Source organism: Lithobates pipiens, unplaced genomic scaffold (genome assembly GCF_037356315.1).
Source record: "Lithobates pipiens isolate NorthernLeopardFrog02 unplaced genomic scaffold, aLitPip1_a1.2 Scaffold_3, whole genome shotgun sequence".
Taxonomy (NCBI): Eukaryota; Metazoa; Chordata; class Amphibia; order Anura; family Ranidae; genus Lithobates; species Lithobates pipiens.
In genome coordinates, this window is record NW_027507790.1 from 162,408,955 (window position 1) to 162,423,553 (window position 14,599).

Here is a 14,599-nt window from a genome sequence, read left to right on the forward strand (position 1 = left end):
TGACATGTACACATCTATGTTGACCTATGTTGTCTTTGAACCATGTTGACATTCTTGTGCTATCTCTATGCCATTTTAGTATAAGAATAGAGATGATGTATACTCATGTTTCCTGGATTTTTGTACCTTGTGAGTATCATCGTTTGTACTGTATTGTTGTACTACTTGTTCTACTGTACTGCTGTACATTTTGAAACTACTTAATAAAAGATAGTATACAAAACAAAAAATGGAGAAGCCTCTCACTATACAACAATCAAACATTCTTTTACAATCTTTTACAATGTTTTCTCCCTTGTTTTTTTTTTTAATTATAAGCCCTTATTTTATTTTTTAAGTTAAAATGTAATGGTATTAAAAGAGAAGTTAAGGGATTTTTATTTTATTTGCAATTTGTTACTTACCTAGCATTGGTCCTATGCTGCATCTGTCCCCTGGCACCTCTGCACGGAGAACCGAGCAATCGAACACCACTGATCACTTGGTTTTCAGCGCTCCATGAGCAGAGAGCTGTAGACTGTCAGTAATAGTTCTCTGCTCTGCTCCCTCCTTGCTCATTAGAGAGCTGGACTGTTGAGGGGTGGGGGCAGCCAGCTCAGGCTCTCAGCGGCTCGCTGAGTGACTGAGCTGGGTGTCAGTCCAGGCACCTTGTAGATCCAGACTTATTGATGATGCAGTGCCTGGACTGACATCCGTGACGTCAGCAGAGAGTGGACTTCAGCCTGCTCTCTGCTGAAAATGTGTCACAGGAGTGCAGAAAAAACTGCACTCCTGTGATATATAGGAGAAGAACAGCCAGACAAGCTGTGGCTGGATTTCTCCTTTAAAGGTTATTTATTCACTTTAGCAAATAAATATAACACTCGTACTATGTTATAAATATTGAACCAAAATTCTTTTTTGCCGCAAAAGCAGCCATTAATTCTCATCAGCTGTATTGAAGTGGCTGAGTACCTGCATAAATATTACCCAATATAACACGTTGTCACATGTGACACTGATAAACATTCACAAGCCACTGTTTTCATATTTGTTTTGCAAGATATTGGACTTTTAATTAAAAGGTCGAAGGCAGAGAACAGCATCTCGAATTATGATAAGTGTTGCAGTGTTGAATTTGGTGTATTAATGGGTTTGAAGCTCAATAAACATTTTGGCCTAGGTGGTCTGCAAAGTGTCAGCTGTTAAAGGGTAAACAAATGGATGATTTATTATTTTGAAGAGAACCTGTAATGACTAAGCTTGTGCTGGAATGTAAATATTTAGTCTGTAATCATTATAACATTTAGTAAAGATTTATATTTATTTAGCTTTACTTTACACAATCTGACACTTTAACTAAAGTGTTAGTTATTAGCTGTTTAAAGAGGAAGTAAACCCTGATGGGTTTACTTCCTCTTTTATTCCCTGCAAAGGTAAAGCATAATGGACTACTATGCATCGCATAGTAGTCCATTATGTGTCACTTACCTGACACAGGAGCCAGCGAAGTCACCGCTTTCCCCTGTAGTCCGGAGCATCCATCTTCTCGGTGGGTCTCGCTGCTCCGCCGCTGTCATTCGACAAAGCCGCGATGATGTCACTCCTGCGCATGTGCACGGGAGCCGCCACTCGCGGCATATCGACGTTGCCAGCGGCACGCTCAGTGCGCCTGCGCACCGCTGTCTACGGCGCATGCGCCGTAGACAGCGGTGCCTGTCTTTCAGCAAATAACTCCTAAACCATGTAGGTTTAGGAGATATTTCTTGGACCTACAGGTAAGCTTTAATCTAGGCTTACCTGTAGGTCAAAGTGGTTTGTAAGCGTTTACAACCACTTTAACTTCACCCTTTAGAACATCAGAGATGTTTTCTGTGAGGTGAGGTTTTGGGTAAGCCAGCAAGTGCTGGGCTTCAGTCGACCCCTGATAATCTGATTAGCTCTGCAACTGTGGTTTCTATAATCCTGAGCTGGGATGAATCCTGAAATCAAACCTTAAGTCTTGCTCTACAAGGTTTCTCAGTATAGGTGGCCATAGACATGAGGTGATCCTCATATCTGTAGACATTAGCAAAGTGCACCAGATGCACCCAATGGACTACTCACAGGGAAAATATCTGTAACCTGTACTGTAGTCATTGCAACTTATTATTCTTACTTTAGCCTTTGATGACACCCAGAGGTTTCTGGGGGTATTCTTTCCTTCATGTCCATTGGTATCAACATCCACACTTAAGTGAACCATGTATACATGCTTATATAAGAATATGAAAAAAGGGATGGGCAGCTGGATTGTGTTTGCTTTTGTTTCAATATCTATGGCTACCCTGAAACTCCAAAAAAATCCAGATGAATATTTTGCAGCATTTTATGGTCCAACATTCCTGGTTTCAAGTTCAAAGATAATTTTTTCTCAGTCATTTTCTCTCTGTTAACCATTAAGCCATACACGGTAATAATTTTATTTTCCTAGTATAGGAGTATTTTCTTTTTAAGACCTTTCTAGCTTAAGGGGTTTTCCTCTTTTATTTATTTTCTAGTGATATTGCCCTCAGGCCTGTACTGACCTGACTTATCCCTTGCTAATCTGCTTATATTGTTCAAAACAAGAGAACTTCTTCCTTGATGTATTAGTGTCAGTAAACTGTCTCAATGCAGAGCAAGGAGACAAATTGTTATTCCTCCTTTATTTCATTTCTTACAGCCTGTTTTAAACTGATGTAAGAAGATAGAAAATCCCACAAGAATTGGCAATTTGCCTTTTATGCTATGATGATGCTTTTGGAATGTTAAGACAACTTGTATTTCATGTATTCTGCTCACATCCTTCATAAAATTAAGTCCAGCGTGCTGCTTAATGGGAGTTAAAACAATTCATCATTAAAAAAGGATTTCAGATTCTGCTCATAGAATATTTTTTTATATGATTTATGGGGATGCTTTGCAAACTTCTTGCCTTTAAAGGAAAGGCAGTTGTCCACCTCTTAGCAATTTGTCACTATCATTGATGATTTACTTTATGTTGAAAATTCAAGTCAGCTACATCCATGCTTCCAAGGTTCCTCTTTTTCTTTAAAGTGGCAAGGTCTCTAATATTTACCAGGGCAAGGCTTTATAGTGCACGTTGGTTGCCCTTGAGCACTGATCTCAAAGGAACACTGTTTCATGTAACAAGTGCTGTCATTGTTACACCGTGCCTTTGTTCACCATGCAAAGGCCATATGAATGATTGATTGTGATTCTCTGGTATAACTGCACCAGTTACAATGCGTCCCTTTTGTCTTAGTTGAATGAATAAAGGTTTATTTATATAGCAAATACCTTATCTATTGGAACAATATTTTTATTTAGGGATTGAACTTTATATATACATTCAAATCACATTAAATAAAATTACAGAAGTAAAATGTGAGAAGTCAATTAATTTAGATTAAATGAAGTTTAGTTTTGTCAATGGCACATCATAAAGTGGCATTTATGCTGTAAACTGAAAGCTGTTTTACAACTCAAAACCAGTTATATATTATTAGCTATACATAATTGTAAATTGTTTCCTTTGTAACAATACCTGAAGCAACTATTTAGAAGTTATTCTTAGTGATTTTTTGTCAATTGTGTTTTATAAAAAATGTAATTAGCTAAATAGACATCTACATTGTAGAATTATTCATCACTATAAACCAGTGATGGCGAACCTTGGCACTCCAGATATTTTGGAACTACATTTCACATGATGCTCATGCACTCTGCAGTGTAGTTGAGCATTATGATAAATGTAGTTCCAAAACATCTGAGGTGCCAAGGTCCATCATCACTGCTATATACTGTACATTATTATAAATGTAATGCTTAAAGTGCTATTAAAGTGTAATTTGTTTTTCATTTAAAAATAACAAACATGATATACTTACATGCTCTGTGCAGTGGTTTTGCACAGAGCAGCCCAGATCCTCCTCTTCTTGGGTCCCTCGCTGGCATTCATGGCTCCTCCCTCCTGCCCCCACAGCAAGCAGCTTGCGAAGGGAGCACCCGAGCTGAGCCGCTGCTCTTTGTGTCCATTGACACACAGAGCCAGGGTTCAGCCCCCCTCTTTCCTCATTGGCTCTCTGACTTTGATTGATAGCATTGGCACCCCACTGCTGTCTCAGCCAATGAGATGGGAGAGTTCTGGGCAGCTGAGACTCCCGTGCAACATCGCTGGATTGAGACATGCCTGGGTTAGTATTCAGGGGGCTGAGGAGGGCTGCTGCACACAGCTGATTTTTTTTATCTTATCCATAGAATGCATTAAGATAAATAACCTTCTGACTTAAGAAACTCTTTAAGGCCTCATGCACGCAGGGTGTTTGCTTATCTCTCCTAGACACCATTTCTCCTGGCAGGACTGTTTTGGTGGAAAATATGCTTGGTTGGTGCCTATGAAAGCATGTAGAGGCATTTAGACCCATTAAGCGCTTCGGAGGTAATTCATTTTATTGGCCAGAATAATAACGTGCTTAATGTGCCTAACGTTAACACGTGTTTAGACACGTTTACACACTTCACACATTTTTTCTGCTTAAAGGCTTCTGCCTCTAAACATCCCTGCCACTAAATACCTCTGTACGACGATGTACATGGATGCATAGGGGTTGATTTACTAAAGGCAAATAGACTGTGCACTTTGCAAAGTGCAGTTGCACTCTGCAAGAGCAGTTGCGCTTAAGCTTACTAAATAAGCAGAAGCTCTGATGACTTCTATCATCCAATCACGTGCAAGCTAAAATTATGTTTTTTTAATTTTCTTTGCATGTGATTGGGTATTCTTTGGAAAGTGAAGCTTATTAATTTACTAAGATCTGGAACAAACGCACTTACAGAGTACAACTGCACTCAGCAAAGTGCACAGTCTATTTGCCTTTAGTAAATTTACCCCATAGGCTAACATGTAGTAGCATTTAGAGGCAGAAAAAAATGCTCTTAAAAGCAGCGGTAAAAACATCCAGTGTGCAAGAGGCCTTAAATAGAACTATAGGCAAACCTTTTTTTTTTTCATTTTGGATAAAGTGGGAGTAAGGTAGGGTTATAACCCCTGTCAGATTTTTTTTATCACTATCTGTGTCCCATTGCGGAGATTTCCCTTCACTTCCTGTACCATACCCAAACAGGAAGTGAGAGGAAATCCCTGCAAATTAACCACTTGTCCACTGGGCACTTATACTCCCATCCTAACCAGGCAAATTTTCAGCTTTCATCACTCTCAAATTTCAAATGAACATTTTACAATCACTGACATGCAGGTGACTTTAAAAGTCTTACAAACTGCGCTGTTTAGGAGATATCGTTGATATCTGTGTCAGTGACATCACTCGCACATGCTTGCTTTTTCCTTCACTTACTGTGCACTCAGCAAGACGTCAGTCTCTGTATCTCTGTGCCATGCCTCTGATAGCAGAGCTCCATGGCATCACAATCCCGCGTGATCCCAGTGTTCTTGAAACACCCCATGTGATCAGCTACATCACAGTGAACAAGGCCATTCATGGTTAACATGTCGAGTATATTTGCATGTGTGCTCTTATTATATTGTTTGCCTGGCCATCACCATGGTAACAGCATACTAAAACGAGGCTTGGTTAATCTTTACTGAGCATGAACATGATTCTGGCTTTGACAGAGAGGAAAGGGCAGAAATACAGATGAGGCTGGAATTGGAAGTCAACTGCAAACATGGCGTTGGCTTAGTCAGGAACAGATAAAAAATAAACCAAGCTGCAGAAACAGTAAGAAAGAGCCTAGAATGCTAATTATTGTCCTGGAGAGTTTATAAATGCTATACTTAGTGGCCATATGATTACTGGGAATATTTCTTCTGCATTTACTTACTCTTTAATCTCCACTGGGTTTTTTTATTTTGATTTTAGATTTTTGCGCTATAAATGAAAAGGGCTCAAAATGTTGTAAATTAGTAATCTTTCTTTATAAATTTTGGTCACTGGAACCATGTCCTGTGGTCTGATGAGACCAAGATAAACTTATTTGGTTCAGATGGTGACAAGCGTGTGCGGCGACAACCAGATCAGGAGTATAAATACAAGTGTGCCTTGCCTACAGTCAGGCATTGTGATGGGAGTGTCATGGTCTGGGGCTGCAAGAGTGCTGCCAGCACTGGGGAGCTACAGTTCATTGAGGGAACCATAAATGCCAACATGAACTGTGACATACTAAAGCAGAGCATGATCCCCTCCCTTTAGAGACTGGGCTGCAGGGCAGTATTCCAACATGATAGCAACCCCAAACACACCTCCAAGATGATCACTGTCTTGCTAAAGAAGCTGAGGGCAAAAGTGATGGACTGGCCAAGCATGTCTCTAGACCTAAACCCTATTGTGCATTTCTTCTAATATTATTGTGTGCGGAGGCGAGCACCTACTGGATCATTAGGTTTCCTGGTTTCACCTGGAGTAAAGAGTTTTCTTTTTTTCCAGACCTAAACCCTACTGAGCATCTGTGGGGCTTCCTCAAATGGAAGGTGGAGGAGTGCAAGGTCTCTAACATCCACCAGCTCCATGATGTCATCATGGAGGAGTGGAAGAGGACTCCCGTGGCAACCTCTGAAGCTCTGGTGAACTCCATGCCAAAGAGGGTTAAGGCAGTACTGGAAAAAAATGGTGGCCACACAAACTATTGACACTTTGTGCCCAATTTGGACATTTTTACTTAGAGGTGTACTCACTTTTGTTGTATGGTCAGTATGACCAGTATGAGAGAGTGAGAGTGATAACACCAAATTTAACACATGTGCTCCCCATTCACACCTGAGACCTTGTAACACTAACACGTTACATGACATTGGGGAGGGAAAATGGCTAATTGGGCCCAATTTGGACATTTTCACTTAGGGGTGTACTCACTCTTGTTGCCAGCAGTTTAGACATTAATGGCTGTGTGTTGCGTTATTTTAAGGGGATAGTGAATTTACACTGTTATACAAGCTGTGGACTCACTACTTTACATTGTAGCAAAGTGTCATTGCTTCAGTGTTGTCACATGAAAAGATATAATAAAATAGTTACAAAAATGTGAGGGGTGTACTCACTTTTGTGTGTGGAATAGTGCGTTAATTTACCTTGTAAATAAATCCAAGGTTAAATTGATAAATAAACCCACCACTGCTGACAGCATATAAAATAAAACGTAATTATTAACCACTTGCTTACTGGGCACTTAAACCCCCCTCAGTCCCAGACCAATTTTCAGCTTTCAGCGCTGATGCACTTTGAGTGACAATTACGCGGTCATACAACACTGTACCCAAATGAAATTTTTATCATTTTTTTCCCACAAATAGAGCTTTCTTTTGGTGGTATTTAGTTACAGCTCGGAGTTTTATTTTTTGCTAAACAAACAAAAAAAGATGCAAAAAAAAAAAAAAAAAAAATCATGTTTTAATAGTTTGTTATAAAATTTTGCAAACGGGTCATTTTTCTCCTTCATTGAAGTGCGCTGATTAGGCGGCACTGATGGGCTGCATTGGTGGGCACTGATGGGCTGCATTGGTGGGCACTGATGGGCTGCATTGGTGGGCACTGATAGGCTGCACTGGTGGGCACTGATAGGCATAGTTAAGGCGGCACTAATAGGCACAGATAAGGCGGCACCGATGGGCACAGATAAGGCGGCACTGATGGGCAAAGATGGGCACAGATAAGATGGCACGGATGGGTGGCACGGATGGGCACTGATAGGTACCACAGATAGATGGGACTGATGGGCACTGATAGGTGGCACTGATAGGTGGCTCTGATAGGTGGCACTGCTGGGCACTGATGGGCGGCACTGCTGGGCACTGATGGGCGGCACTGCTGGGCACTGATGGGCGGCACTGGGGTGCAGCACCTGAGGCAGATTTTGGGTGGCACTGTGGGTGGCACTGCTGGGTGGCACTGTGGGTGGCACTGTGGGCACTGCTGGGTGGCACTGTGGGCACTGCTGGGTGGCACTGTGGGCACTATGGGCACTGCTGGGTGGCACTGACAGGGGGGCACTTACTTTATTTCAGGATGGCACTGCGGGTGGCAGGTGGGCACTGGCAGGGGGCAGGTGTCCTTTTAAATTGCTGGCCGTGATCGGGACTGATGTCCCGAACACGGCCGCCGGCGATCGGCTTTTTTTTTTTCTCCTCGCGCTGTCAGCGCGAGGAGGAATACTAGCCGATTACCGGCTCCGTTTTATCACATGATCAGCTGTCATTGGCTGACAGCTGATCACGTGATAAGGGGTCGGGATCGACCCCTTACACGGATCGGTGATCAGGCGAGTCTCACGGACTCGCCGATCACAGAGCGCGCCGCGCGCGCCCCTCAGGGGGCGCGCAGGCCGCTCGTAACCGGGACTACGTCAATAGACGTAGTCCCGAAAATGTGGGTCCGCGCTATTGCCGTCATTTTGCAATAGCGCGGATCCCAAGTGGTTAAATGACACTCAGTGAATATGTAGTAAATAGTTCAAGTTAAAATGTCCCACACAATGATACTGAGGCTAAAACATTTATAAAAAATGTATAAAAATGTATACAAAATTATAAAAATGTATACAAAATACACTTACAATACAACATATGTGCTGTATTTTTATACATGTTTTATTATTACATAATTTTTACATATTTTTAAACATTTTTATAGATTTTTTAAAATTGTTATGTCCACTAGATGGCGCCAATTTATATTGCTCCTAAACCTTTCTTTTGAGTTGAGATTTATCCTGTGACCTGTGGCCCTCTTTTTATATTGCCACTAGAGGTCACCATTAAACATGTCAGAACTTCTAACTTCTAATTGAGGTTCTGAAGGGGTTTTCTATGTACTTATTTCTTGTGTATTTTATTGGTTTATTGTTCCACTCTTTGGTATATCTACCTATAAAATAGTGACTAGCACACCTTGTAAAACTTTTAGTAAAACTACCTGCAGGGGGTTCTCTACTTATTGAAGTAATATATTGTGGTTTGCATTTGGTTAGTATTTTCTATGTATCCAAAGGATGAGGAGTACTGCTAACCAATATTTGTTTTTATAAGAATATATCTTATGGAAATTTTAGTATTTACATCAAGGCGGGCTGACCCAATGATTCACCTGTCACCATGGCAATTTGTAAACAGACTAAGACTCCTGAATCCCAGTGCTTATCACTAGGCTCCATTCCCTTGAAGAAGTTACGTGATCAGTGAGGCAACGTGTTGGGAGGAGCCGGTGGCGTCACTTCCGGTGTCTCGGGAAACCCGGAAGAAGTGTTGAGGAGGCGAGCCTCTCATTGTATGATCATTTTAGGCTATACACAATATGATGGCTATGTGAGTGGCCAATTTTATGTTAAATAAAAATGCATTTATTCAAGCAATATTGCACGATGAAAGTCTTCTTTTTGATCTGAGTTACTTCAGAGAAGCAGCTTTTCCAACATGCGTTAGGAGATACAGTGGGCCAGAGACACATCAGTGTTTCCTTTCAGGATTACTAAAGAGCAGGGCATTTTTTCAGCAGGAACGCAGGGAAACGCAGCACTGAATTGGTCTATTGTTGCTGGAGTAGATCTATTTTTGAGTAGTGGTCTATCGTTGCTGATGGGTCAATTATTGCTGGAAGAGATCTACAATTGATGGAGGGGGTCTATTGTTGCTGGCTGCTGGATAGTCTGTTGATGCTGGCTGCTGGGAGATGTATTGTAGCTGCTGTGAGGTATTTTGTTGTAGGGGTCCATTGTTGCTAGGAGGGTTTATTGTTTCTGAGTGAATCTATTGCTGCTGGCTGTGCGGAATCTATTTTTACTACTTTTCTTGCTATCATTAACAAATTACTTAGTACCACACAATTATACTTGGCTCTGTACTCTCTAAAAGGGGCAGTACTGAGAGGTGGGTAGGGGATGAAACCAAGGAATGGTGCTCAGAGGTGGGTAATGGGCGGAGATAAGAAGTGACTCATATGGGGCAGTTCCTGCACCTATTTTCTGAGAAAAAAAGCCTTGCTAAAGAGTATTTAACCAAAGGTGTGATTTGACCTGAGGGGTCATTTCCTAAGGTGAGCGAGCAATTCACCTGAAGGGGGCGGTGGTGGTTTTATTTCACTAAATTGTATTACTACGTGGTGGAACATATTGAAGCACAGTGTCTAAGTCCTTGTACACACGGTCGGACATTCTGACAGAAAATGTCCGATCGGACCGTGCTGTCGGATAATCCGACTGTGTGTTGGCACTGTCGGACTGTTTCCGTCAGAATATCTGACGGACAAAGTTTTAGAGCTGGGCTATAAAACTTTCCGACAACAGGATCCGATTGGACTTTGTCCGATTGTGTGTAGAGAATTCTGATCGGACAAAGTGCCACGCATGCTCAGATCAAATTCCTAGACCAAAGCTATTGGCTACTAGCCTGAACGTAGTCCCGTCGTAACGAAATAACGTCATCACGTTACGTACGATCGGATTTTCTGACAACTGTGTCCGACCGTGTGCATGCAACACAAGTTTCGGACAAAATCCGTTGGACAAAATCCGACGGATTTTGTTGCCGGAATGTCCGACCGTGTGTACAAGGGCTAGGGAAGGAACCTAGACTCAGTATCATTGTGTGGGACGTTTTCAATTGAACTGTTTACCACATATTCACTATTGAGTGTCATTTAATAATTACATTTTATTTTATATGCTATCGGCAGTGGCAGGTTTATTTATCAATTTAACCTTGGATTTACGCACAAGTTGAATTAGTGCACTATTCTTTGAACTGTTATTTTTAAATACAACCTTTTCATTTTTATTACATACCTTACCAGTGAGGTTTTCACTTGGTCGCTGTGCTTTTCTATGCAATGCAAGCAGATCATGTCCAAGCAAGCAATTACGTCAACTCCCTGTCTCAGTTCTCCTCTCAAAACCTATTAGCCCTGATGCAAGCAGTGGGCTGGCTCCTAGGAGTGAAACAAATATAAAGATATCACATAAAGAAACAAATATAAAGAAACAGTCTTCCTATGTAATGGCCACATGTGATGCTGAGCCTCCATAATTGAAAGAACTGAAATTTGAAGGAATGAAAGCAGCAGGACAGGAAGAATTGGGGAAAAAAAGGACTAGAGGGCGCTTGGTGCTCCTCCAACCAGGAAATATCTGACTTCCTGCAGCTTCTACTGGACACTGAGAGAAGCTTACAGTGTGCAGTGAAATCGGAGTCAACAATTTTAGTACAGATACGGCTGCACAACTGTGAAAATTTGAAAGTAAGGCTGGAGTTCAGTTTTTATTATGGATAGAAGAGAGAAGCTGCAGCTTCTGTGAGGTTTTTATTGCCATCTGCTATATTCTTATTGAAAAAACAAGATCATCTCCTTTGGGACTTTTTAGACAATACCATTGACAGTGTGTATATTTTTTTAGTTTACATCATAACATGAATGAGCACAATTAAAATCCCATAGTGGCTGACATTTTGTACATCATGACAACATTTCATATGTGTTACAGACTGAAATATACCCACATTTGACCTAGAAAGGGATCATGCAAACACTGCTTTATGGTTGATGTTTCTGTAAATATCCCAAGGCAGAGCCAACGTGTTTGAAAAAAGATTCTTCTACAAGGTTAAGGGTATAGAGTATCTACAACAAAATCAATTTTTTTTTTACAACTTATCCATTGACTCAATTGTGTAATAATGTAAGTACATACAGTAAATATCAGCCGTGTATATTCCCACTGGAGAGATTTATTCTCACTTCCTGTCAGGACAAGATGATGTTATGTGACATTTCTCCAATGATAACATAGACAACAAACACATTTTTAGTGAAGTGGGGAAGAGTTCAAACTTCTGTTAATAATTTTTTAAGCAATTTGGCAAGGGTATCACAGTCAGAAATAAACATCTGAAAGGAATTATAACTCTTCCCTACTTTCCTACAATTATTTACAAAATTGTCTGGAGTTGGCCTTTAACCGTTTTAAGACCAGCCATTGTCATACTGCGATAGGTTGGCTCTCCTGAGCGAATCGTCGTAGGTATACGTCAGCCAATTTAATAGCGATTAGGGGGCGCATGCCTGTGGCGCGATGCTGGAGCCAATGCATGTGGCATCGTTTGCCGGCCACCTGCGACTGCTCCACAGAGAGCAAGAATGGGGATCTGTCAATGTAAACAGACAGATTCCCGTTCTGGCAGGGGAGGAGAGACAGATCTGCTGCCCCTAGTGATTAAGAACAGCAATCTCTCTCCTCCTCCAGTGTCCCATCCCCCCCACAGTTAGAAACACCTCCTAGGGAACTCAGGTAACCCCTTGATTGCCCCCCTAGTGTTAACCCCTTCCATGCCAGTGACATTTACACAGTAATCAGTGCATTTTTATAGCACTGATTGCTGTATAAATGTTAGCAGTCCCAAAAATGTGTCAAAAGTGATCAGATCTGTCTGCCGCAATGCCGCAGTTCCACTAAATATCACAGATTGCCACCATTAATAGTAAAAAAAAATAATAATAATAAAAATGCCATAAATCTATCCCTTATTTTGTAGACCCTATAACTTTTGCACAAACCAATCAATATATGCTTATTGCGGGATTTTTACCAAAAATATGTAGAAGAATACATATTGGCCTAAACTGTTTTTTTTTTATTGGGATATTTATTATAGAAAAAAGTTAAATATATTGAGTTTTTTTCAAAATTGTCACTCTTTTTTTGTTTATAGTGCAAAAAATAAAAACTGCAGAGGTGATCAAATACCACCAAAAGAAAGCTTTATTTGTGGCAAAAAAGGACATACATTTTGTTTGGGTACAACGTCACACGACTGCACAATTGTCAGTTATCAGTTCACAAAAAATGACCTGGTCATTAAGGGGGCAAATCCTTCCGGTCTTTAAGTGGTTAAAGCCCAACTCTTATCGACTTACTAACCTAATATTATAAAATAGATGCAGCAATATTCTGAACTTTTCAAATGGTCTTTTTTTATCAACACTTTTACCCTATGTCTGCAAAGTGTCATAAACACTCTGGGAAATGTTCAAGTTTTTCTTATAAGAAACATAATTCTCACTGGATCTATTGTCATGGTTTTTTTTTTCAAAAGGAGTTTGTACACTTACTAGTTTGCTGTTATGAGCAAAAAATATTTTATTCCACATTGAATCTTTGTCATATCTAAAGAAGTATATTTTACATACAGTACTTTGTCTATTTGCACTAGGGTCCAGTGATGACATGCCAAGCATTTCCCAGCAGCCATTTATTGAATATGCAAATTATTTGTGAATGGACCTATATGAAATTGGTATATGTACTCAATTGGATACAAATACTGGATAAAAAACTGGGCATGACTGACATTTTTTTTGCCTACTTACAGATAAATTTACAGAGGAAGATGAGAGTCACAGGTGTCATCACACAAGGAGCAAAAAGAATAGGCAGCCCAGAATATATCAAGTCATACAAGATTGCGTACAGTGATGATGGAAAGTCATGGTCAACATACAAAGTAAAAAAAATGAATGACGACATGGTAAGAAATCTGCTTATACTTTTCTTAAATAAGGAGGCATTTCCATGTAAATGTTTCATATGTATAATTCAAAGTGATTGTTAAGCCTTTATTTTTTAAATAAACAAGAGGTTTACACCATTTATCGGCGTATAACACACACTTTTTTCTCCTTAAAATCAGTACTCGGCTCTTCTCGGCTCTGCCCACAGTCACGCCCAGTCCCGCAATCGGACCTGTGTTATGTACATCATAGGGCGGGACTGGGCGTGACTGTGAGCGGAGCCGTGAAGAGCCGAGTACACTTGGCAGTGTGTATCTCGGCTCCGCCCAGTCCCTGCAATATCCGCGGCGTTCGATCCGCTCCGGCGAGTCTCGGCATTGCCAATTTTAAATTCAGCCAAGCGATGGACATTGGGGCAAGGCTGCACTGGGGACAAGGCTGCACTGGGGCAAGGCTGCACTGGCAAGGCTGCAATGGACACTGATAAGGCTTCATTGATGGGCATTTAAATGTAAGTTTTTTTTCCTTAAACTTCCCTCCTAAAAGTTTTTTTCCTTAAAATTCCCTCCTAAATTTGGGGTGCGTGTTATACGCCGATAAATATGGTACCTGTTTTGTGCAATGGTAGAGCTTTACCTTACCTCGTCTTTCAGAGCCCCCTGCCAGTGCTGTCTGCTCCTCCTCTTCTGCTTGTGCCCCATAGCAAACCATGTGCTATAGGGGCACATGTGCAGGTGCACTCCAGAGCCAGGCTGTGTGTCTATAGACACACACAGTCTGGCTCAGCCACACCCCTGCTCCTGCCTCACAGGATTTCAATGACAACAGCAGGGGCCAATGGCTCACACTGCTGCCGTAGCCCTTGTACACACGGTCGGAGATTCCGACAACCAAATCCGTCAGATTTTGTCTGTCGGATTTTGTCCGAAACTGTTGTATACACACGGTCGGACAAAGTTGTCGGAAAATCCAACATGATGACGTTATTTCGTTACGACGGGACTATGTTCACGCTAGTAGCCAATAGCTTTGGTGTAGGAATTTGATCTGAGCATGCGTGGCACTTTGTCCAATCGGAGTTCTCTACA

General features: G+C 41.1%; 1 protein-coding gene across 1 annotated transcript in view; it reads left to right on the top strand.

Moving 5' to 3' along the window:
* Positions 1-14,599, top strand: part of EDIL3 (EGF like and discoidin domains 3) — a 976,894-nt gene that overhangs the window by 725,635 nt on the left and 236,660 nt on the right. Inside the window, exon 7 of the mRNA XM_077462438.1 lies at positions 13,373-13,528. Coding sequence (XP_077318564.1) covers positions 13,373-13,528 — 156 coding nt within the window. The remainder of the gene's footprint in view (positions 1-13,372; positions 13,529-14,599) is intronic.